A 24500-nucleotide genomic window follows, 5' to 3' on the forward strand; every position below is an offset into this window, starting at 1 on the left:
GGGGAGTGTCAGGAATCCAGAGGACAGAAAAGAGCTCATTCCACCTAGCAGTGTCTTGAAAGGGCAATCACAACAAGGGAAAAAGGAAAAAAAATATTGACCCTTAAAGCTCCAATGCCTACATGTACTCACCAAGTGGAGGGAAGCCCCGAGCAGGGCTTGTATCTCGACTGCTCTCACGGCTGGTATCACGACTGCACCCCTGACTCATGCTGGGTCGGGGGATACGACTGCTCCGTGCTAGCATGCAGCATGGAGAGTTTCAGAGAAGGTGAACAAGTTTAATGAGGACAGAAAGCTCAAAGTCAAGTCACAGTTCTGTTAGTTATGGTAATTATTACATTAGTAATTACAATTTGCAGCAGCCTGCTCAGGCTCTTAACAAACCAACTACCTTACATGCGGAGCTATGTTTGTGACGTGAAATTTCAGCAGCATTAATGTCTGGCTGACAGTCTGCTTTTTTCTTAAGCAATCCAAGTTTTGTTATTCAAGTAGAGCAGGAATTTTTAATCATTTAGGGAAGCTCTACTGTTGCAAAACAGATGAGGCTGAAAGAAATCCTTCCGGAATATTTCTTCCTTCATTTTAAAATAAACACCCTTCTGGAGCAAACAGCAGACAAAAATTTCTTTAAGTAGTCCTAATACCAATATGAAATTTTTACATAGATTTGCCTTTCACAAGGAGAGTTTTTTGAACAAATATCCTAAGGGGAAAAAAGGTCTACTGCACAGACTTGCAGAGAGATCTTTCTCCAATGAAAGATATTGGGGAAAAAATTTAGAACCTCAATACCTGAAAGACAGGTTAAAAAGTGATTTGTATTTAAAGAGAGCAGTAGCTTCAGATATTTGACTTCTGCTCCTCAGACGTTTCTAGAAGCTTATCTTAATGGTTTTATATGCACACAGTTTGAGACATATGCACACCTCAGGGGATCTGTAAACTATATTCTTCACTTGGACAAAACCCTACATGCCTGCAGGTGTTTGAGACCCTGCATGTTTTAAAAACGTTTGCAGAAAGTTATTTAGTAAGCTTTATGCCTGATGAAGAATACAACATTTTCTTGGCAAAAACAAGCAGTTAATTGTCAGGAGAATTTAATGACAAGAGGGATTTCCCTTCCTGTTTTGAAAAGGCAGTAGCATATTTCAAGTGTTCAGGAATCACCACTAAGGAATTTTCTCAGGAACAGAGAAAACCTAATCTACCAGCTTTGATGACAACACAGCAGAGGTATATATGCATTAACATGAGCATGCTAATACATGGACTGTATCCTCATTTTTATAAAAATAATGTCATTTGCATGCTTCAGAATATATATATATTCTTATAAATCTCTGCTGGGTTTGTATACAGAACTTAAATGCCTAGACTCAAGCTGAAGTCCCTCGACAGCGCTACAGTGCTCTCACATACAGTGGATATATTAGCATCCTTCAAATAAAACAGTACAGAACAAAATAGAAACCTTCATATTTAGGCTTTCAAATTCAAACAGAGACTTCTGCCAGATTCTTGCTTTGTCAAATCCCTCCCAGTTTTGCAAAAGCAATTCATATCTCTCCGATGAATTAATGGTTCTGATGGTTGACCTTGGATGGCAGACAATGCAAGATGAGCTATCAACCAAGCTGATTAGATCAACATAATGTCTAATGGTGCTGAGTTAGATGGTCTTACAATAGATAAGACAGACTAAATTATAAGAACTGGATGAAATTAGGGTCCATGAGTACAATATCCCATCTCAGAAGTACAAGGGGAAAAGCTGACAGGTGAACTACAGGTAAAAGTAACATTAAAGTTCTCCACACAAATACTTGGTTTGAAATTGCAGCCTCTCTAGAAGCAAACTTCTCATTCTTGGGTCTCATGCTTAGATGTAAATAATGGCAGTCTTCACATCAGGTTTGCACAAGCAGTCATTTCTCTGAAACACAGAAGATCTGCCCATCTTTTCCATAATACAACCCTACTAAAAACAGTAAAGGCTCTTTAGAGAGGGAGAGATGTGAATGATTAAAAAAATTAGTGGATGCACGCTTCTCTTTCCATACCAGCTAACAGCAGCAGCATGAAGTATGAAGAAAATGCACTTTAACTGCATTGTCCTACACTAGTAGAACAATGCTACAATGAAGCATAATAGTGACTTCACAAACAGAACACCCAAACACTGGGTACTCCAGGATTAATGGTCAAATAAAAGGGTTGCATGCTACTGGATACATAAGAAATACAAGAAAAAAAAATGGATTGAAAAGAACTGAGGGATGAGTCTGCTGTGGACTCCCAGGCACCTGCCTCTCATTTTCACCACCATGTTGTGCAGAGATTTTGTATCAGCTACTCAGACTATTTCCTTTAGATACTGCCAGCAGTAAAAGCCTGCAGTGTTGTCATTTAGCTAAGTCTCTCATACTGTGACAGCCTGTCTCTGCAGTGCAGGGAGCAAAAGTAAGACAGACCAAGTCTCAATTTGAGAATTCTCAACCCCAAAAGCTGGACAGAAATCAAGTGAATGAGTAGCAAAATGGATTAAGAGGAATAGGCAGCATAAAAGCAGACAGTATGTCCACTGCCAACTCTGCTGTGAGAAAATCTAGGACAGGACAAGGATGGGTTATTTTCAATAATATTCCAACTTTCTAAAGTGTATTCTACATCTAAGTTTTATCAATTTCATCTGGAAAGTCAGAGCACTTAAACGTGGCTCACGCCATTATTAAAACACACTATTAAGCAGTCTTATGCCAGTGGAACCCAAGAGATGCAAATATCATCAGTAGAAAAGGAAAGTGCCCCTGTTTACCACTTGGAAGAAACAGGTATTTCATTAGGGTGTGAATTCTTATGATTCTTAAGTGGAGACTAAAAATCATTCAGATGCTTTCTTACATCAATACCAGCATTTTAAAGTCTGAAATTCTGCCAAACAGCCACAGGAAAGCTCTGCAGTGGGGAACATCCAGTCTAGGCAAGTCAAGAACTGCCTGTAGATTTCCAATAAATGTACACAGCATAACCCCAACAGAAAGAGTGATGCTGCACAAAGCTGATAGGCAGCTGTGCTTGCTCCACTTTTTGGAGAATGGCTGTCTTGAATCTCTCACTTCTTTCAGATCCAGCTGTACCACACAATCTGCAGAGCATCCAACAGAATTAAGTTCAGGCTGGTAATTTTCAATCCATGGGAAATGGACATCAGATGATCTCCTTCAAGGGGCCCAAAAAAACACTCAAAATTAAGTGGACTGCACTCCTCCATCCCCAAGAGGATATCACCACCAGTAAAACCCACTGAGCAGACAGCAGAGGCAAGCTTTAAACTGAAGTGCCACAGAAGTAGAGCCACATAGGTGACCAGACAGGACCTCAGCACACTGAATGTGCCTTGTTGTCCTGCCTCTGGGGAAACAAAACCTTCTTTAAGGTTCCCAGCACACAGAAGGAATCTATTTCAAGGATACCTGTAGTCATCATGGAAATCAAAGCTAGCATCAAGGTACTGATGCTAACAGGCATCCACATGCAGAGGGCTCTATTATTGCTACTGCCCCAGGAGGCCCTGAAGAACTCCAGGGGATGGTTTCTGTATTTGAAATCAAGGTGAGTGGGAGTCTATTTAATGAAATGAGCAAACAAAATAAAATAACAAGGAAATACAGAGACTAAAGCAACACAATAAGGAAGCAAAAAATACTGTTAGCTACTATGTTACAAAGTAATAAGAACAATGGAATAATGGTATATAGCTGACAGCTCAAAAGCTATCTCCATCTGGGTCAGTATCACAATTTTCAAAATCCAGTAAATAAGACAGAATTTCTGCAACTGAACAGTACAGTGTCAGACACTGCTGTTTCCATAACAGCTCAACACAGGCTGTGTCCACCAACCTGGGGGGAAGAGCTGAAAGCCACACATCTGATAGATGTCAGAACTCTCTCCCAGTCTCAAAGAACAAGCACTGATTTGTGTTCTCAGGGAGCACATCAGAGAAATGAGATACAAATTACTCTTCCAAAAGAATTCAAGGCTCCTGTAATATACCTGAAAGCAGGCAACCCAAGAGTGAGGATCTTACACCAGTAATTTCCCTTCAGGTGCTCGAGAATGTTTAAAATCAGACCACGTGATATGATGATCACCTTAAGCATGTGTAATGGTACCATCCACCATTCTTTGCTTCCTCCTAAAAAACAATGCTCTCCTACACAGTGATAGCAGAACAATTACCTCTAGTACTTGGGAAGCACTTTACATTTTAAAAGCAACGAACAGAAAAGTACAATGTATTCATACAGAGTCCACAAAATAGATCAGACCTGAGAAGAACACTAAATTTGGAAAAGCAGTCACAACGAATATGCAGTATTTTTTATGAATCATAACGAGATACACACTCATTTCAGTATACTGGAAAGTGAATAAAATACTTCTTTATTAACAGCCTCCTCTAAATAGAAATGCAGCTCAAATGTAAAATATAAAACTATTGCTAAGGCAATAGTTATAAATTTAATTGTCAACAGTAAGGCTCCAATTTCAATCAATTTCAATCTACTAGTAAAGTCTTTGGAGATAAAAAATAATTTAGTATCAATATCATTTAAATTGTTCTTTTTTTTACATTAACTTCAAACCTATAAAATATTTTCTATTAAAATTGAAAGTGTTCAGACAGCACATTGACTACCTTTTCACTTCATCTCAAAGTTTAATTTATATTTACTCACCTGACTTAAAAAAGTCTGCTGATAAATTAGAAAATAGAAACTATTAAAGAATATTTACATAATAGTCACTGAGATGAGAGTTTCAAAACCAGAACAATTATTACATTAAGTCTAAAATGTGTTCTAAGAATCTGACTCTAGGATAATAAGGAAGAGAGAAGCAAACCATTTAAGATGCAAAATTTCTAAAATAATCCAAGAAGGTGGTTTTTTGCCTTTTATTCCATATGACTGTAATGATTGCTCAACTCATTTTACAACTAAGCTTAAATGAGGTCTTTTTGCTGGGATGGTTATTCACAATTGCTCTTGCTTCCTGAACTAATAATATTGCTCATGTTGAATTTCAAACAGAAAACACATCATGGCATCTCTAGGCTTATTTTGAAACCATAAGCTCAACCTGGAAAATTGAAATGACTCTCCTATAAACCACAATCACACTAACTTGTCAGCTGAAAAGCTCAGAGTATCAGTAGCACGAGCAGTTTCCCAGGCAGCAGGAAAGCCCCTCCTCCAGGCACGCCAGGCAGCGCAGCAGAGCACTGAGTGTCCTTACCTAGGCCTATTCTGTTGGGACTCGTCTCCCGGCTGCAGCCCTGGCTCCGAGGAATCTTGCTGCGCTTCTCTGAGGATGATGGCACTGGCTGGACTCTGGATGTTCCACTGCTCAGGCCACCATAGGAGCTTCCTAAGAGCTTACCCGGAGAACTGGAGCGGCTACCAGCTAGAACAGAACCAGAAATTAAAAAAACAATTAAAACCCCCAGATTTTAGACACACTGACAGCAAAACTGGAACACAATCAGCTCTATGTGAGAATTTAATCCAAATCTCTCAGAAAACTAATGGGAGTGTTCCCTATAAGCTTTCAAGAAGACTGAGGAAAGCCCATGGAGATCAAGCCCAGTGCAGACACTGTAGTGTATGAACACCCAAGTTGGCTTTAGAAGAGCTTGTGGAGGTGCTGGGGCAGCCTTGCTGCAGCAGCAAGGGATTTCCAGGCTGCCTCACCTCCTCCTAAAGCAACACCAACCAAGCTGTGTGCAGAGCTGTGCTGCAGTGCCCTGGCTTCTGGCACAGGTCACCTGCTGTAAAGCAGCTCAGGCAGCTTCGTGCTACACTGCAGTGGTGGTATTGCTTTTCTGCAGTAATTCAGTGAAGGAAAATGAAAAACCCACCACATCTGAACAGATAAGCGCAATAATGGGTAAATGCAATGAGCCTCACACTTGTAGAGATGCTGGCTTACTTAGGTCTGGCTGGTTAAACCCAAGTTACTTATTTTTCAGATGAAGAAAATCTTTAGCAAGTTGAATAGTTGGCCTGCTTTGTTTTTCCTTGTCTTTTTGAATAGTCCATGGCAACTCAACATTTCTTCTAAGAAATGAGTATGTGAGTCCCTGAAAAATCTGCTGTTGCCGTTACTATATCAGACATTAAATTTATTTGCTGAAACAGCCAGGAAAAGTACATTTGAAAGGGTTGCAAGATCATACTCAGGCAAGCTCACATTTTGAACCAGTATTCTTACTGACTTCTTGCTGAAATGCATCTAAACATCTCACAAAAATTTAATTTCCAAATATTGTTACAAATAGTAAGAGTTGAAGACTGTTCTTCTGTCTTAATTTAAGCAAATATGCAACTCTGTTAGTGTCACAAACAGTACCATAGCACATGTATAAACTTACTTGCCCCTCCAATTTCTTGGCCAGAGCCATTCCAAACCAATCAAATATACTCCAACACTGTACAGGGTGCTGGCTCCATTCTCCCCACCCCAAAGTGACAGGTGCCAGTCTTCCACACAGCACCAGGACCTAAAAGTCATCTCACTGGTGTCAGCGGGGATGTACTGAAGTAACTGAGAGAAAAACTCAGCCCCTGGGGTTGAGCCACCTTTGACATCAGAACATACACTTACCATGTTTGATTAGTGGGAGAAAGCAAAATCACCTGCCACACACATTGTGATTTATGACTCCAACAAAATTCTTTTTAAGTCTTACAGTTAGGAGAGAATGAGGAAAGCTAAAAGCTTAGCAGTTAAAAAATGTGAAGGAAATAATGTGAAAAAGCAAGAAAGGGAAAATGTTTCTTACCACCAGCAGGATTAGCTGATCTGGATCCTTGATTATGAGGGCAGACCAAGGGACAGGCAAAAAGTGGATTAAAAGACAGCAAGACAATACAGCGTTCAGCATGCGGTTTGTGCAATACACAATACAGACAGATCTCTTTGCAAACATGTCACTCCTAAAGCCTCTGCAGAATGCAGGGAGGTAATGTGCAGATGTAGCTAAACTTCCCAAAGCTGACCAAGGTCTCAGCAAAATGCCAATCAAGACACCAAGTTCTGCTCTAACCTGCATCCCAACCCAGTCTGCAAAATTGCAACATGGTTATCCACTGTGTGGGCATGGAGAATTTGGTCCTGGGACTGACTCCTTACATTTGAATTTGTAAATTATTCCATGCAACATTTGGTTTAAGGATAACGATCACATCTGGCTGGGCTAGGCTAGAAAATCAGCAAACTAGACCAAGGCAGCAGGTCCAGACATGACCCTCCTAAATCTTCTTAAGTCATTCTAGAGAAACATTATGTTTATAATCTTTGAAACCTTTAAATAACTATTTTGAAATACTTCTGAGACTTGTCTCATCTGGTCTGACCATTTTTCACCACTAATTTTAGGGAAAAAAGGACAATTCTGGCTTTGGATCAGTTCAAGGTCCAACACTGAAGAAATCGATTTACATTAGCATCCCAAATCCCAAATATATCCTTACAACCTCAATGTAAAGATTCCAGTTTGATCCCATGCTCAATATACTGTCTTTCTGCAGCTCTCTCAGCCTAACACAAGGCTATAAACTGCTTTTTCATCCCCCCAGCACGACAGAGCAAAGCAATGAAAGAATGAACAGAGAAGGGCTTTCAAATAGGTGTACAAAGCAAGACAAGTCCTCAGAACAGACAGGTCCTTCCACAAACCCAATCTCCTATTCACAAGGCTGAAGGTCCTCATAACAAGGAATTTCTCCCTCTCTCCAGTTCCTTTTGCAACTCTGAGTGACAAAATTCTCCTCAGATACACAAGACAAATACGCAGCAGCACCATATGTGTGGCTCCTAGGAGAAAACCATGCCTTGCCAGGAAGAGAGAGCAGATGTGTCATGTGAATCAAAGCAGAACCTTTCTTCCCATATCTACACAAAATAGGTAATGTCCTATTTTCAACTGATGCCAAACCCCATTAATTTTAGACAGCTCACGTGTTCACACATACAGAAATAGAGTCACATAAGCAGAGGAGAGGTTTGGCAGGGCAAGCAGTCAGCTACAGGCACAGGGAGTGTCTCAGCAAGACACAGTGCCAGTTATTTACAGCTACACATCACAGCAACATGAAATCCTGCTGCACAACTGGTAAAAAAAGGCTGCAGCTAAGCACTCAGGTTTGGGGCCCTGTTTGTCAGCAGGAGCACACACTGGCTAGGTGGGGATCTGTTTTATCACATGTCCAAAGTGAGCCCAATTCTCTGACGGTGCTACTTCAACTCAAGAGAAACACATCAGTAATTCTTTGCTCTGCTCCCCAGGAATAAAGCAATTCTTACGCTGGGACTGTGAGACTACTTTAGCGCGGCTGCGGCCTCGGGTGTCAGCAGGCGTCGAGGTGACGCTGGTGGCGCTGCCAGAGCTCTGCCTCCTGGTGCGAATCCGACCTGCAGGAATGCAAACACAGCCACATGTTAACAAGCTTCTTACCAAGGGAGCAGCGTCTAACAAACCATACACACAACTACCCAGGGTACAAAAGAAGTTGACTGGGAGAGGCAACACCTTTTATTAGGCTGGCTGAGATGCAGGGGAGGGAGTGGAAACAGCCACAGTCCAAAAATTTCTTTGCTTTCTGCAATGCTATCAGCCAGTTTAATTAAAAAATATTACCTCTCTACAGCCCTTGCTCCTGTTCTACAGTAGCTTCTTTACAAAGGTTCAACAAAAAAAATTTCAAGTCTCCTAAATGCAGCTTCCTTTATCAAATTATTACTTTCTGACAAGGTGATCACCCTTTCAGAGACAGGTGCGACAGATGCCCTCCCAAATTCCATGGCTGGGATTTCCAACTAGGTGTCTTTATAGCCTGCTCCACCTGTGCAGGCTGGCAGGCACTCCTGTGACAGTCTGTCAACACAGCCTGATCACACTTTTATTTCAGGCTCATTGAATTCTCCTTGCTGTTTACAGGTCCCTTATATTTATCCAGAGATCAGTGCAACTCTATTTGTAATGGAGAGCCCTATTTAACATAATCAGTGTTGAGAAAAACAGTGTGCCTTCTCTTTATTTAAGCAGAGAATGGATATAAAGTCTCAAAGCGTTCTCAGTCCTTGTTCTGTCCTTTCCTCATGGAAAAACCACAGAAATTTGAGCTAGGGAAGCTTACTGGGTCATCGGTTCATCCCCTTCCTGGGGCAGGGTAGTTTCCTACAGAATGTTCCTTCCAGTGCTAAGCTTCAATTATCTGTCTCTAGTTAATGGGAAAGAAATGATAATTAAGAGTAACACAAAGAAAGCCTCCATCAATACTTTTTAACACATCAGTTCTTAGCCAAATCTGAAGCTTTTTTCTCAGGACTCATGCCAATGCTATCCTGCATTCAGAGGATGACTTCAAGTTTCAGGCACAATAATGAAAGGAAAAAACCCACAGCAGGTAAGAGAAGTCTAGACAACTGCACCCAGTGGTTACAGATACTCATCTCCTGCCCTCTGTCTCCACCATAAGCATACAGGGAAATACAAACAGGGTGACACACACTTCCCACCCAAAAACCCACTTCACATAAGGCACACATGCAGGACAAGACAATGGCAAGCAGCCCAGATAGAGCAATTGGGAGCTATGTTCTTTCTCTGAGCTCTCAAAATTATTCATAACACGGTCTGAAAGCTTCTGCTAGACACAAAGTGACAAGGAGATGCCTAACTCTGAGAAGAAAGGGCAAATTTGTTTGCAAGGGAAAAAGCCTACAAGACCACTCTACTTCAATCCTCTCCATCAGTGCCTAGTTTTAAAACAGCTCAGTAGGCGAAGTACAGGTATGTACATTCAAACAATTATTTACACAGCAGGAATCATCAGCATAAAACTGGGGAAACACAAACAAAACTTTCTAACCACTGGCTTAACTGAACAAGCTCTGAGCACACCCATGTGGGTCCAACAGCCATAAAACTAGCTGCTGATGTCTTTACCACCAGCAAGGCTGCAGATTCCTCTGCTCTAGGGCACTCTTACCCCTTGCAAAGCCTGATGTACCACCAGAGGCAGCTCTGGAGCTCTCTGCCAGCCAGACCCCACCCCATGCATACATAGAGTTGAGCAGAGCCACTCTGTCACTTGTTACTCAGCCCCACACAGGCTCCAAGGCAGGCAGACACTGCACACCTCTCAGAACACTCAAGGCTTCCCTTAGTTTCTACCAGGAAGGCATCACAGAAATACAAGAATTTAAACCTGACCAGGAACCAGTGATGGAATTCATTTACATCCTTCCAGAAGGGCAATGGGAGGCCTTGGCATTGCAGGAAGTCCTAGGGGGAAATCAAGCTGGAATTCAAGGCTACACACAGTAACAGGCAGTACTGGAACACACATTTAGTGCATGGGCCAAGAATGTGTGAGAAGGGACTGATGTCTTCTTCCCTTACAAAGGCCACTTAAGATCCTCAAAATTTCCTGGATTTTTCTGAATCTACAAAAGCTTTTTTTTTTTTTTTTTCTTTCTTGAATCTTCATCAGCAGGTAACTAAGAAGGGGAAAACTGGGATAAGATATGTCACTTTTCCAACTTAAGAAATACAAAGCCTAAAATAATACATAAAGTGAAACTGAGGTTACCTTCTGAAACCAATCCTAGAGGTTTTAAAAAATAATAAAACAGAACTAACACAAACTTAATTAACATGTGATTATCAGCAGGATTGGAAAAAGAGAACTCAGCCCTATATGAAACCCCTGAGGGCTGGTGGACAGATTCCTACCAACTTAAGCAGTTTATGACTGAATGAATGAATGAATGCATGGCCAGGAACAAAACTCTGCTTTCTTTTGGACTGGTTCATTTGCACACTGATTTAGGCCTGCTGGGTGTCAGAGGGAACAATGTCAGAGAAGTTCTTCCACAGGAGGAAAAGAGTCCCAACACTGATACAGATTTTCTCATCCTTTAAAAAATGCTGACAAGCATTTGAACACTGCACTGGACTAGCATTATGCAAATGGATTTTTAATATTTATTATACCAAGTCCAGCATGAATATATAGCAGTTAATCCATACAACACATATATGTCTTCTACATTCCCTCAGGAATTTCATTTGCAAGCAAGAATCTGCACTCACATCCAAGGGTTATTTGTACATAGGACTATGTGTGTGGCTTTATCTCTATCATTCTAACCCAGATAGAAAAACTAATTTCAAACAGGACTGGAAAAAAAATATCAAATAAGTTATTTAGACTTTTTTGCTGCTCTTTAATTCAAGCAAACACCTCCCCTCCCAAAATTTCTTTGCTTTCAAGTGGGTTTGTCTCCATATCTAGCTCAAACTACAGATGTAGCAATCCATATTTCATAACTATTATTTTTCTGCTGCTTTCAAAAGCATTGCTGCATCCTAACAACAACAGCATAGCAAAGGAACAGATAAAGACTGCCCCAACTAGTTCCAAAAACCATAAAAGTATTTCCATTAAAAAGCCTTTGATCTAAATTTGACATGTGACAAAGTGTTGTTGATACAGAAAAGGTTTTGAAAGACTCCATATAAATGCATTGTGTTAAGAAACCATTTCTGGATTTCTAGGAGGTTTTGGTTTTATTTTTTACAGTTACTGTCATTTTTACAACAATGGTTCAGAATCAATCATGAAATGTCTAACAAACGCCTAAACACAAAAAGGGTGTTTTGGCTTTTTGGTTTGTTTTTTGTTTTGGTTTTTTTTTTCAGAAAAGGAACAAATTAAGGAGGATTCTATGATAAAATAACATTTGTGCTTTACAAGAGGCTTCACCTGGCAGGTTGAGCCCCCTGGGTAAATACTGCAGCATCCCCATCCCCAGTGCTCAGAACAGTCACAGGTTTTATATGACACTCAGTCTGAAGAAAATGGTTTTCAAATAGTCTAGAAATGGCATGTAACAGCTCCACAACTCCCTTTAATCAGTTCCATGCTGTGAACAGGGACACCTACAACCACACAAGTTACACATGGATGCACTGGGATGATGATGGTCTCTCCAAGGATCAGGTTAATGCATTTAGGTTAACCAGCACTGGGGTTTTTGCCCCATTTGGAGAAAAACATTCCTGAAAGAGCCTCTAGCCCTAGCTGTATTACTGCTAAATAAAACATGGACAGGGGAAGACACACAGACATTAACTAAAAATGTTTTGTAGATAATATTAAAAAACTTTTTACAATCACCATATTTAGCACTTCTTCAATGTTTTAAAGACCTAACTCTGGATCATAACTTTCCCTGAGAGGCACTTGATCCTTACTGGAAACCACCAGGCTGTGCTGGGTTTTACATAGGATCTCCCTCCAAAGCACAAGGCTCAGTGAAGAATCCACTTTGCCCTACACAAACAAACACAGCCAAATCAACTCAGCACTTGAAAAGGGATGGAGCAAGAAAAGTAAGAAACCTCCTTCCTGAGCAGTTCTGTGTAAGGTACCACTGTAAGACACAACTCTGAATTAAGCCTCGTCCTTAAGGACAAGGGAGAGCTTCAAGGCAGAGAAGAAAACAAGAATGATGATTTCTTTAAACTTGTGCTACTCCCAAAGCCTTTGATAATGCACTCAAGGTGTCCACTTGAGCCTAAGTTATGTGAAAACTGTAACAAACCCCATTTTATTGCCTTTCTGATGAATAATAAAAACTATTAAAAATTGTGCCACTGACTGCAAACTGCTGATTTCATTTTGAACTTGCCAGTTGCCGGTCAAACCAGCATTTATGCTTTCCCTTTTGGAGCAAGGCTTTGTCTGAAGGGCTTCAAGTTATGCTTGCCTTGAAAAAAAGGTAACACAAATGCTCTGAACCATTCTAATTAATGAAAGCATTATGTACCCCTGTAAAATACTCCTTGAAAAGCTGTTTCATGACAAAATAAGCAGAACCTTTTCTAAGGTTTCCTTTTAATCAGGTATAACAAACATGGCACAAGTGCCACCTCCCTAGCACTAGCTGTGAAGATCAAGATTGTAAAGGTTTATCTCTTTTGAGCTTTCTGTGCATAAAGCCCTTAAAGGAGAGTTCACAAGATCCCCATGCATGAAGGGTCTGGGCAAGCAAGGCACATCTGTGCATTGCATTGGTATACAGACTCATCTACCTTCCCATAAGGAAGTGCACTTCTACAGCATTTGCCAATTGTTGGGATGTCACAACTTAAAACCAAAGGACTGACACTCAGCTCTTTGTTGGCATTCTTGCCACTGGCAGCACCTACTTTATCTTTCTCCTTTGTTTGAGCTGCCTGACTCCAAACCAAACCATGAGGAGAACCAAGGGCAAACCAGATGGGAACTGCCAAGTCCACACAATGCTGGCTCCTAGCTGAGAAGAATGAGCAGAATTTTACAATGTAGCTACAGAAAGCCATGATGGGAACCAGACTGCAGATTTAATGTCAAGCTGAACCACACAAAAAGACATAGGAATTTTCTCTTAAATTACTTTCTGGTGACCTGCAAAAAATCCAAAACAAACCACAGGAGCACAACTGTAGATCACATTTCTGCTTTACGTTCTGTTTCCAGAGTAGGAGAATGTTTTTCTCTACCCCCACCCACTTAATTTTTACATTTATGTCAAGAATACAAAGTTTATCTTCTCTGTAGCTCCTGACACAATCTACAAGATCACAGAGTTGGCAGAAGACCTTACTCAGCTTCATTATTCAGTGAAGGACACACGCAATCCTGAAAAAAAGGTTTTTTTCCCTGAACTATCTTAAAGGAAAAAGATGAAGAGTTTCAAACAGTGATTAAACTCATTCTTGAGGTACTTTGCCTATAGTGTACTGTGTAGTTTTAATCCTCCCTGATCCTCCTTCTGAAAAAAAAGAGAATCCTATGGCAAAAAGAAGGTAAAAGACTTGGTATTTAAAATTTAGGGGATAGCAAACTCAATTTCTAAAAGTCTATCTCAATCTTCCCTGCCCCAAGCAACTTGCTGGTTTCTATTACAGATTTTTACCAAATCCAATCTGCTCCTAATGTAACTGAATTGAAAACAGTAACCAAATAAAATCCCCAAGCTTTTGCATATGACAAAGTATTTAATAAACTAAAAATAGAGGTATTCCACAGGACAGCTTTTTTAACAAGCCTCTGCAAACATTATTATAGCCAAGGAGAGGACTGAAAGCTGCATATGGTATTTCATATAAAACATTAAACCTTCAAGATTTCAAATGCAGGCCAAAAATAGATAGGTTTGAGAAAAAAGAAAATAAAGAAAGAATGAAAGAGAGAAGAGAAGAGAAGAGAAGAGAAGAGAAGAGAAGAGAAGAGAAGAGAAGAGAAGAGAAGAGAAGAGAAGAGAAGAGAAGAGAAGAGAAGAGAAGAGAAGAGAAGAGAAGAGAAGAGAAGAGAAGAGAAGAGAAGAGAAGAGAAGAGAAGAGAAGAGAAGAGAAGAGATAAAGAAGTTAAAAGGGTCAACAATTTTTTTTTTAAAAAAAGGAGAAGAAAAAAGATCAGCAGTTACAACAACTTGGGATTTTCATCCATCTCATGATTGATTTAGAAATACAGGTCTCAGGATAACTTCACATTCCCTATCACTCACAGATCACAAAATACAAATACTTCCTGTTCAAGATGCAGAGGTCAGTTCATCTCTCAACACTAAGTACCATTTCCAAAACTGGTACAGACCTTTTCCTCCAAATAATAAATCAGTGCATCACTAATAGTAAGGAAAATAACACAGATGTCACACAACAGCACAGTGGCACTTCTCAGACCACCACATCCAAATACAAGCAGCCATCAAAGATACAAGCACAGTCCCACAAGACAGTAATAGATCCCTTGAAAAGAGACTTGCACTGGGGAAAAAAAAGGCTTTGCTGGAGAGTGTGGTATCTTCATTTTGTGCAGAAAACATTCTCGTTTTCTACTCCTGTCTACCTCAGAAAAAGTGATTTCCCAGTGATTTATTTTGCTGAAGAAATAAAGAACAAGTTTTGACAATGAGCCAGAAAAACAGACTGGGATCCTTCCCAAACGAGCAGGCTCAGTGTTCTAGTAAAAAAAGCCTTTCCTCCAACTGTCTTTGCTGCAAGCCATCTCACTCAGACAGTTAACAACAAAAAGAGAGAGGTCAAGTTTAAAGAGGTTGACTAAATATGCCTTCCCTAGAGATCATTGTTTACTGTCCTCATTTTTCTGCCATGTGATCATCTCATTCAATTCTCTCACTGCCCAGTCTCTTCCCGAAAGCATTTGGCAGTTGTGACCTGAGCTTTGGATGGAAAAACACAGCAAACCTTTACACATCAAGGAGAAAAGAAATCACAAGCCTTGTCTTGTTTGGGAGATTTTTTGTTTTTGTCAGGGTTTTTTTAGTCTATACACAGGTCACCTTCAACCAAAAGCAATGCTTTAAATAGAGAAACTCAGATAACAACTTAGTGACTAGAGTCAAAGAAGCAGACTAATGGTTATTAGCAGGGAGCAGCTCAAAGAGAAAGTGAGGAATACCCCATGGCATCAAAATGAGCAGGACAACCATGCAACATTTCATGCAGGTCACCAGTGAACATGGATGAGAACCAGGTAACACTTTCAGAACAGAGACCAGGGAGGGTAGTACGACTGTGGACACACCTCAGTTACACAGAGAGACTGCTTACCCTCAGTTTTACTGGTAGTACCATCTTTAGGCAAATTAAAGAAAAGTAAGGACAGGGTTAATAGGGAAAAATCAGTAACATCAACAGAAGTGGGCACTATATAATAGCTACATAAATATGCAAAAAAAAAATTAATATATTAAAGTTAAAGAAATGAAAAAAGTTGGACCAAGCAACAAATCAAACCTTGATGTCTCAGAAGAGAACATTTGCAGGTTTTCCCTCCTGCAACAACCAACCTTTGCTCAACTCCATTTTTCTTGTTTGCCTCACCATTTCTCTCATAGGAATGTGCAGGTGATAAATGTCCCTATTAGCTAAAAAGGAAGCAGGATCCTTCAGGAGCAGCCATATTTGCATCATTTAAGAGTGAATTTGCTACTTTTCTCCTAGAGCCTGGTTAAAGACCAAGACTGACAGTGGATTCAGTCTCTAAGCTTCAAGGACCAAATCAGCTTTAAGTAGATAGTTCCTCCCTCTTCATTCTTCCTCATGACATAAGACTGTTTGAAGCCAGTTTAGCCACTGAAGTCAGAGTGCAGCACAACTCAAATGTGGCTGCATCTGTAAGCCCACCATCATGTGATCAACTTCACATTCTGTAATTACACTCCCACTGCAATGTATCTGCATCTTGAACCAAGTATGAACAATTTAAATCAGAGTAAGAACTCAACTTCTGAACTGAATACAACCAACACACCCAAGTGAACACTTCAGATATGAAAGAAACCTGTCTGAAAAAGGAATCCATAAAAATCATCCCTATATAATTCACCACTTACTTTTTGACAGGCTAAAGAGCAAATGCCCTACATCAAAAAGAAGAAGCTCCTCAACCAACTCAGTGAAGACAATGTACGGAGCTTAAATCAAGAGCACAGACCCCTGAGTTTCTTCCCTGTAGTAAAGGTAAATCGATGACAAGTCTGGGATTAGTGTGAAACCAGCAGAATGAGAAATGAGCTCCGATGATCAGCTCTGCTCACAACCAAGATGAAGCTCAGCAAATACTGTGTCAATCACTGCCTTGCATTTCCTCCTCCGTGACTCCTTCGACGGAAACTCCAGGAGAGAAAGATCCAAAGCAAAGCTTGCTTTAAGAAAGCCTGAGACACCTGAAGGCAATATACAGTACTCTGAAGGAATAATGTGACATGTGGCTATAATCCAAAGAGTCAGCATAAGGAACAGATACTTATATCCTGTCTGATGCCATGGCAAGGCCGACCTCCTCTTTGCTTCTCTCTTTCTCCTTTGTGAAACAAAGGGAGCAAACTCAACTAAGATGTACTATTCTAAGCATAAAACAATTAACAGAAAACCAGTTTCAGGAAAGGAGGGAAGGAAAAGAAGGAAAAGAGACAGGGGAACATGTCAGAAGGAATTGAGCAGCATTGTCCTCAGCAACATCCCAGAACTATAGTACGTTCTGCTTTTCCCCAGAAAGAAGAGAGACGCAGATTATTACACAATTCAAAACTGTTGCTTCAAGTCAGCTCTGTTGTATTTTTTCTTTCCTTGATCCCAAAGGGCAAGAGATCACACACTGATCCTGGAGAGCTGGTAACTATCTCAGAGGTACATTCTTCTAGGCAGAGTTTATCATTCCAATAAAAGTGCGAGGCACTCTGCGCCCCAAGGAGCGCTAGCTGCAGGAGGAGAACAGGCAGATTTACCTAGTGAGGCGTATGACCCTGGGGGCAAGGCTGCAGCAGAACTGAAGGGGGCGGATGCTCCAGACGTCACTTTGGACTTGGCACTAGCTGCTGCATTCACATCGACGTCACTGCGGGATCGCTGCAGAGATCCTGGTGTTGACACAGATTTTGTACTTACTGTAGATGCTGCAGATGGGAGTGGGAGATCCAGAATAAAGAAGATTAATTTTTTGAGCTGCGTGCTTCAAAGAGCCTGACAAGCAGTTTAAAGTACTATTTTTAACAATCCCTGCTGGCACTGAAATACTTCAACTAAGAATGCTTTATCAGGGCAATGTGGGCTTCCCCACACTGCCTGCAAAGATATTTCTGCCCTGATACTACCTCTAAGAACTTTATCAAGTTCTAAAAGCCTAAATTATAAGATCAAAACGGCTCTCAGGCCAGTAAAAAGAAATTTCTAGCAGAATCTAGATGGGAAAGTTCAACCAAAGTACCCATCACTGGCTTGTGAGAGTTGCTGGCCAAAACAGACCTGCAGGTCCTTCAGTCCAGGTTCTAATAACTTCCTTCCCAACTCCTCATCTTCTCATGAGGATCGTTGTTCCCATCACTTGTTGATGCTCACCCTCTTAAGCATGAAGCTTGACTACTCAGCTGCAAGCAAACATGCATTTGTGTGCACAGTCAAGTAGGTTACACAACAACATCTCTTTGAATCAAAGGTCTCAGTAGGGTGTAGTTACAGACAAACCAGCCAGAACCCAACCTTGGTCAGGTGTAAAAGGCAGCTTATCTTTTACCAACAAAGTTTTGTCTCTTATATTCTATATTAAAATGTATTATTTAGATCATTGTGTGCATTTACTTAGGACAGAAAAGCTGTACCTAAATATTCCATCTGACAAGAAATACAGATTAGCAATGAGATGGAATTTAACACTGTAGGACTTGTGTGCAGACACCTCCAGTAAGTGCTGAAACCAGAGAATAAATAATAAACACTGTAAAACTGAAGGCATTATTAGACCATGTAGCTGCATGTCTTAGCATCAGCAGCAATTTTTTCAAACTATTACAGAGCTAAACATACCTTGGCTACAATTTTCAAGGCTTTTTAGGCTTCCCTTCAAGTGTAAGAAATTACTGATTTACTAATTTCTTTTAAAAGCATTATTTTATCAGTAGCTGATATCAGCACAGAATATGGTGTAAAATCCAAAAGTAATTAAAATTTCTACAACCTGAGCTGCCATTTTAGGGAGCAGTAAACAGTGATCAAAGTTGGTTTTTGCATATCACAATGTCACTCTTCCTCAGCAACACCCAAGCACATTTTTCAGCTCCTGCTCTCACCTCTTGATGTTGTACTTCCAGTAGGACTTCTTTTGGCAGACAGTGGACGGCTGGAAGTTAACACAAACACTTATTAAAACAAAACTTATACTTCAATAATGAAGGGCAGTACAATTCTGTTCCCTCAGTACACAATTAAGTTAACAGGAAATTATTTATATGCAGGAATAAGCTACCAAAGATTGTTGGTTAAGAATAAATACAGCACCTCCATTAAATTATTTATAAAAGCATTAAGAAATAAATTAGTACCCACATTATTTGTGCAAAAAGAGATTTTTAAGAACACTTTTTGTAGATTTAAAAAGTTACATCAGTAAGTTATGGATATTGTTCATATAGGTCTTACGCTTAGGCTCCAAATCTGTGATTTAAGTTGACTATGCATCAGAGATATACACACATATACACATACTCAAAAAGGAATGAATATACACATATATTCAACATAGGAGTTACATATTGACTCTGCACTTACAACTCAAGTTTAATTTTGTCATTTTTTTTTCTTTTGTCTAGAAAGACAGACTTACACCTCTAGGATTAATGCTAAAGGCAGAACTTCAATCTAAGCACTGTTTTAAGCACCAGAAAGGAATAACTAACAGTATCTGCTGAGCACAAATAGCTTCCTAGAAAATTACTTATGGAGTCAAGATAATGATTATATTTTAAAGCCAGTACAGGGGTTTGTTGTTCATACAGTGGTAGGTAGGTAGGTAGGTAGGTAGGTATAAACAAACAAACAAACAAACAAACAAACAAACAAACAAACAAATAAATAAACTAACTATTTTGTTTACTCTGTTTTGGAGTAACCAAGTACAGAGCCCAAATAATGACCAGATGAGACAAAGCAATTCAATGGAGCTGTCTGTCAGCAAGTGTTTAACTGGAGAGGCAGTGAGACAGAAAGCCTTACTTGAGACTCTCCTGGGAGCTGGAGGAGGAGCGATCCGACTGTGGCAAGGACACGATGCTGTCAGAGTTCTTCAAATGTGACTGCAGGGCCTTCTGATAGGAAGACTCCAAGGTGTGGTACAAATGCTCTGCCTCTCGGCTGAAGTGACTGTGGAAACCCCAGTAGCACCTGGAAATGACACACAGCACTGTGAACACACCCTTGTCATGTTTTAGCAGGCTGTGGTGCAAAGGCACAGCCAGAGCCCTTCTCACTATTCCCATCAGTGAGGTCTTTAGCCCAGTCATTGCAGGCACCCACTGCCCTGACCCATCTATGACAAACCGCTTTTTCAACCATTGTATTGCTCAAACAGCTGCACAAAAGACAAACCAAATCAAAGAACCATTTGGAGCATTTGTTGTAAAAACAGGAATAGTCAACAAAGCTGTATTAGGGAAGAAACCCTCATCCCTCCAGCTGTCTGCTGTACATGGGAGACTGCAGGCCCACGAGAGTGACACTAGTTTGGGACTGGGTGTGCAGTAGCTACTTCAAAAACATGCCAAAGGCAGAATACACATGAATGGGCCTGATTCAGGAAAGCACCAGCTGCTGCTTTCTTCCTTAAGTTTAACCAACAGCTCTCCAAGAATGCTGCAGAGACACGTCTCTGTACCAAGCTGAGGCTGCTGCCTGTCTTTTTGGAAAAAATAAAAACAAGGAAAAGAAAAGAGGTGCTCACATGGACTTCAAATCAGGGTCATGATGAAAATAAAAACATTTTAAGAGGGAAGAATTTCTCTATGGTCCAAGCCTCCTGGCTGATGGCTAAAGACCATTCACTCTTGGGGCACAAAGGAGATGAAGACGCTCAGTACTTTTCAGGGGGCAACTAATGGGCAGTTTAAGAGTCAGATCATTAGCTCAAATGAATTAAGAATTGTGTGTGACAGCCAGTCCTCAGAGAAGCCACACGCATTCTCACATCACAAGAAGAAAACAAATTTTTGTCTCACAATCAGCCACACTGCTATTTAATAAACATGGGAAGAGAGAATTAAGCATGCTTTCTGAAGTCCCATGCCATTCTCCTCACTGTCTATTCAGCTTAACTAGTCACCTGCTGTGAAGTCTCAGTGACTACTGTAATTTTCAGTGATGGACATGCTGCCTTTCAAAAGCATTTAAGCAGTCCTACTGTGAAACACCACTGCTTAAAACACAGCATTTAGATTAATAAAATTTATCGCTCATTGTTTTCATGTTTTACACCATCCTCCTTCTGCAGAAAAATGTTCCTGTAGTATTCTGTTCAGAAAAGCATCATCCTGGTACACCAGTATACTACCACAAGTATGATCATATAAATAGAAATGCCTAAGATCCTCAAAAGAATAAAATTAATTGTAAATATTAAAATTTCTTATAAATATATTTTTTTCAATGTCATAAAATACGTCTCTATCACCAGATTGCAGGAAGAAAAGATCAGCACCTCCCTCCTGTTTCCCCTCTTCAGAGAACTGTACAGAATGGTCACCCCTCAGCCTCTCTTTTTTCCACCAAGTCAGGAGAATGTGTCTTGTCTGGATTTTTGTCTCAATCATGCAATACCACTGACTCACAAAACAGGGGCAAAGAAAGGGAGGAAGAAAAGACACCAACAGCAGCTTCCACTTACTTTCTAGCCTCTATCCTGGCTTCAGAGTCTGCATCATGAATTCCCTTCTTTATTGTTTCAGCTAACACTGATATGTGTCTGAAATAAGAAAGAAAATATTATCCAGAAGTTCAGAAAGATGTGCCACACTTATAAACAGATGACTACTTTGATTTTGCCCTGGTTTCTAAGAACAAACAGTTTACCACATTCTTTCATTTCCATCAAGGATCTTTTGTGACCTTTATTTATTTATTCTTACAAGACAATTTTATTTCATCCACACTGCTGTCTAGGAAACAGCAAGCAGCATTCTTCATAAACCTTTACTTAGCTATCCAAACTACCTGCATTCAAGAACAGTCTCCTAAGCCCATAATAGTCCTGTGCAGTCTACGGCTAAGGAAATTGTGTCCCAGTCTCTCCTCGCACAATTACTTCAACTGGTCACTAGTCTGAAGTCTCAGAAGCTCCTGATAAGACATGCAGCAGGCTTTACCTCATCACCTCACTTCAGGGTGCAAAAGGAAAAAAATTTGTTACACAGAAGTTACTGAGTTCAGGGATTTGCTCAGTCAGGCACATAGACACACTCACCAAAATCTGACACAACTACAGAATAAATGGTGTGTGTGCATACATGCTTCCTTTGGGTGCTAAAAACATCTCTACTACAGCTACATAATATAACCATCTGTCCTAAATGATCCTTTCTCCAGAACGACACAGAAAATTATCTCCTTCACCCCAGATAAGTAGGAAAGAACAAACACACCTGTATTCAGAACTTACCTTTCTAAGGAGTGTGTTTGCCACTCCTGCAACAGCAAGTCTAAAAATTCAAAGCAGCGCCTAAGAGGAGAGAGAAGAAATGCTGAGTTTAAGATAAGTGGGACACACTGACTTTGCCATACCTGACTCTGAACAAAAGCCATCTTTGCTTAGGAAGCTTTTTGGGACATCAAAATTCAGTGTTGACCCCAATAAAAATATCAACAGCTCTTAAAAAAAAACATTAATAAACAGTGTGAAGTAATAATTGGAGGCAGCTTGCTACAGAGAATCCTGAAGAGAGGGATTGCCATAAAACAATTCTGGAACCTTCCTTTTTCATTAAAAGGATACAGGCCCAGAATATTGACACTGATTGTCTGTTAGTCCAGTCTTCACACACAAACCTCACAGTTAGCCTCAAGTGGGGACAGACCTTTCCAACTTTAATCTCCCTTCCTCACTTCAAGAATCTTAAGGCCCAAGTGTGCTGAAACATGTCCAAGGTTTGTCACCAAATACAGCAACTACAAAGCCCTTCCTTTTGTCTAACTTGAAGAGAACCAGTTAATGTATATGCAGGAGGCAAGAGTCTCCCAGTGAAGTGAAGCACTTAGATTTTAGGTGCAGACAGGACCATTAGACCATTCAGTCCAACTTCTCTTCCAGATGATACTTCCATGTAAAACTGATTTACTGGCTCAAAGAAAACAAGTCACTGTAACTGCCAGCAGAGGGGAATAGGAAGGTGCCTGTAAAAATGTCAAAATAATAAGTTGTTATAACAACCTGTAAGCACAACAATTATTTTAAAACCCATTTCTGTTTGTGGAAAAATGCCTTTTCCTCTCTGCAGTGATGCAGTTTTTGCAGGGTAGCTGACTTTGAACTTGAACTCAAATCACAGAGAAGTATTAGATTATAATAAATAAGTGTGTTTTCAACCTTTTGCACAAATAACAACAAATACATTTTCAGAAAGCGCCTATTTACTAGTAAAAACCAGTAAATGCAAACTAAATTCTCACCTTCTAACTGCAACAGACTTGGAGGTACAATTACTGGTTATGATGGGTATTAACCGAGGGATGTGCGTGTGCTGGAAGAAAACAAACAAGAACAGGAAGAGATCTTTACACAACAATTCCACAAAATGAAAGACCATCTCCTTCAGCCACCTGAGCTCTGTATTCTGATCCTTACTGCTGCTCAATTCCTAAAAACAGAACCACTATATAAAGGAACACTACCAGATATGGACAAATTTTTAATATTAAAAATATTTTACAATTTATCAGCTAAAACACCTTTAAGAGATACTTGATTTTATTCTGTAAAGACACTCTAGTGAGTCAAGGAGCTGAAGTCACTGCGGGAGGATCTAAACTGCAAGTGGTGATAACTTGAGGGACATGAGGCTACCTACAGCTTAGCCAATGAATCACTAGGCAGAAGTCACCACCGTGAACTAATAGTTTTGAGAAATATGGACAGTCTGTGAGGTATTTTAGAGCATAATTAAGAGGATGAGTCTGTGCTGTAAGGCTGGTCTAAAAAGAAAAATGTCTGCTCAGCTCTTGGAGGGATGGAATTATCTTGCCCTGCAAAAAAGAAACATTTCCCTACTATTTTGGCAGAGCTTAACAAGCATCATCTGCACAAGGCTGCATGGCATCTGAGACAGCCAAGCCCAATACTATCAGAAAAGTAGATTAGGCACTTAATCTTATTTTCATTGCAGCAGCATTCATATTTCATCAGAAACACTGCAGTGTTCAGAAATTATAACGCTATTCCCTCTTGATATATACTTACTCGAATGATTAACCTAACTGCTACAACACCAGAAGTGGCCATGACTTTGGCACTATTTGGAATTAAATTAAAAATTGTTGGCATGATGGCTTCTGCCCCATGGTCAAACTTGTTTCCCAGAACTGATGACAAATGTCTGAAAAACAGAATGAAGTCATGCTGGTAAGTGAGCTGAAGATAAAGCAAGTCAGACTTGTACAGAACATCTGACATAAGCACATCTGACATCTCAATCTTTGCAACTGTCACCTCCTCTGCAACTCCAAAGGACAGATAACAACATGTTTCAAAAAACAGTTCCTTTCCTTTCATTTCAAACTTGTCCTATATTCCTGAGAAACAGTAAGGTCAGCATAAAATAAAGTAACTAGCACAGCTAAAAATTTATTATCAAACAAATGGGATCAAGGTGATAGAATATTTTTTTGCAAGTTTATATTACTTCTCTGAAGATCCCTATTTTGACTTAACATACATATATATATATATACACACACACATATATTTAAACAAAAACATGTCAGAAACACTGCAGCACCCTTTTTCTTGAAGTATTTCACAAAGGATAGACCATCAGAAATAAAAACTAGCTCAATTCAAACCAGAACAAAACATAAAAATTTCCAGATT

The 24500-nt window shown here is 40.0% G+C and overlaps 1 protein-coding gene across 1 annotated transcript in view; it reads right to left on the reverse strand.

The window, feature by feature from the left end:
• The window catches only part of CLASP1 (cytoplasmic linker associated protein 1), a 167307-nt gene that overhangs the window by 61583 nt on the left and 81224 nt on the right, over positions 1-24500 (reverse strand). Inside the window, exons 13-22 of the mRNA XM_056496335.1 lie at positions 23871-24006; positions 23084-23154; positions 22077-22136; positions 21306-21383; positions 19643-19810; positions 18721-18770; positions 17383-17550; positions 8380-8487; positions 5311-5478; positions 133-240 (exon numbers count right to left, since the gene is read on the reverse strand). Coding sequence (XP_056352310.1) covers positions 133-240; positions 5311-5478; positions 8380-8487; positions 17383-17550; positions 18721-18770; positions 19643-19810; positions 21306-21383; positions 22077-22136; positions 23084-23154; positions 23871-24006 — 1115 coding nt within the window. The remainder of the gene's footprint in view (positions 1-132; positions 241-5310; positions 5479-8379; positions 8488-17382; positions 17551-18720; positions 18771-19642; positions 19811-21305; positions 21384-22076; positions 22137-23083; positions 23155-23870; positions 24007-24500) is intronic.

The sequence above is a fragment of the Oenanthe melanoleuca genome, chromosome 7, assembly GCF_029582105.1.
Source record: "Oenanthe melanoleuca isolate GR-GAL-2019-014 chromosome 7, OMel1.0, whole genome shotgun sequence".
Lineage (NCBI taxonomy): Eukaryota > Metazoa > Chordata > Aves > Passeriformes > Muscicapidae > Oenanthe > Oenanthe melanoleuca.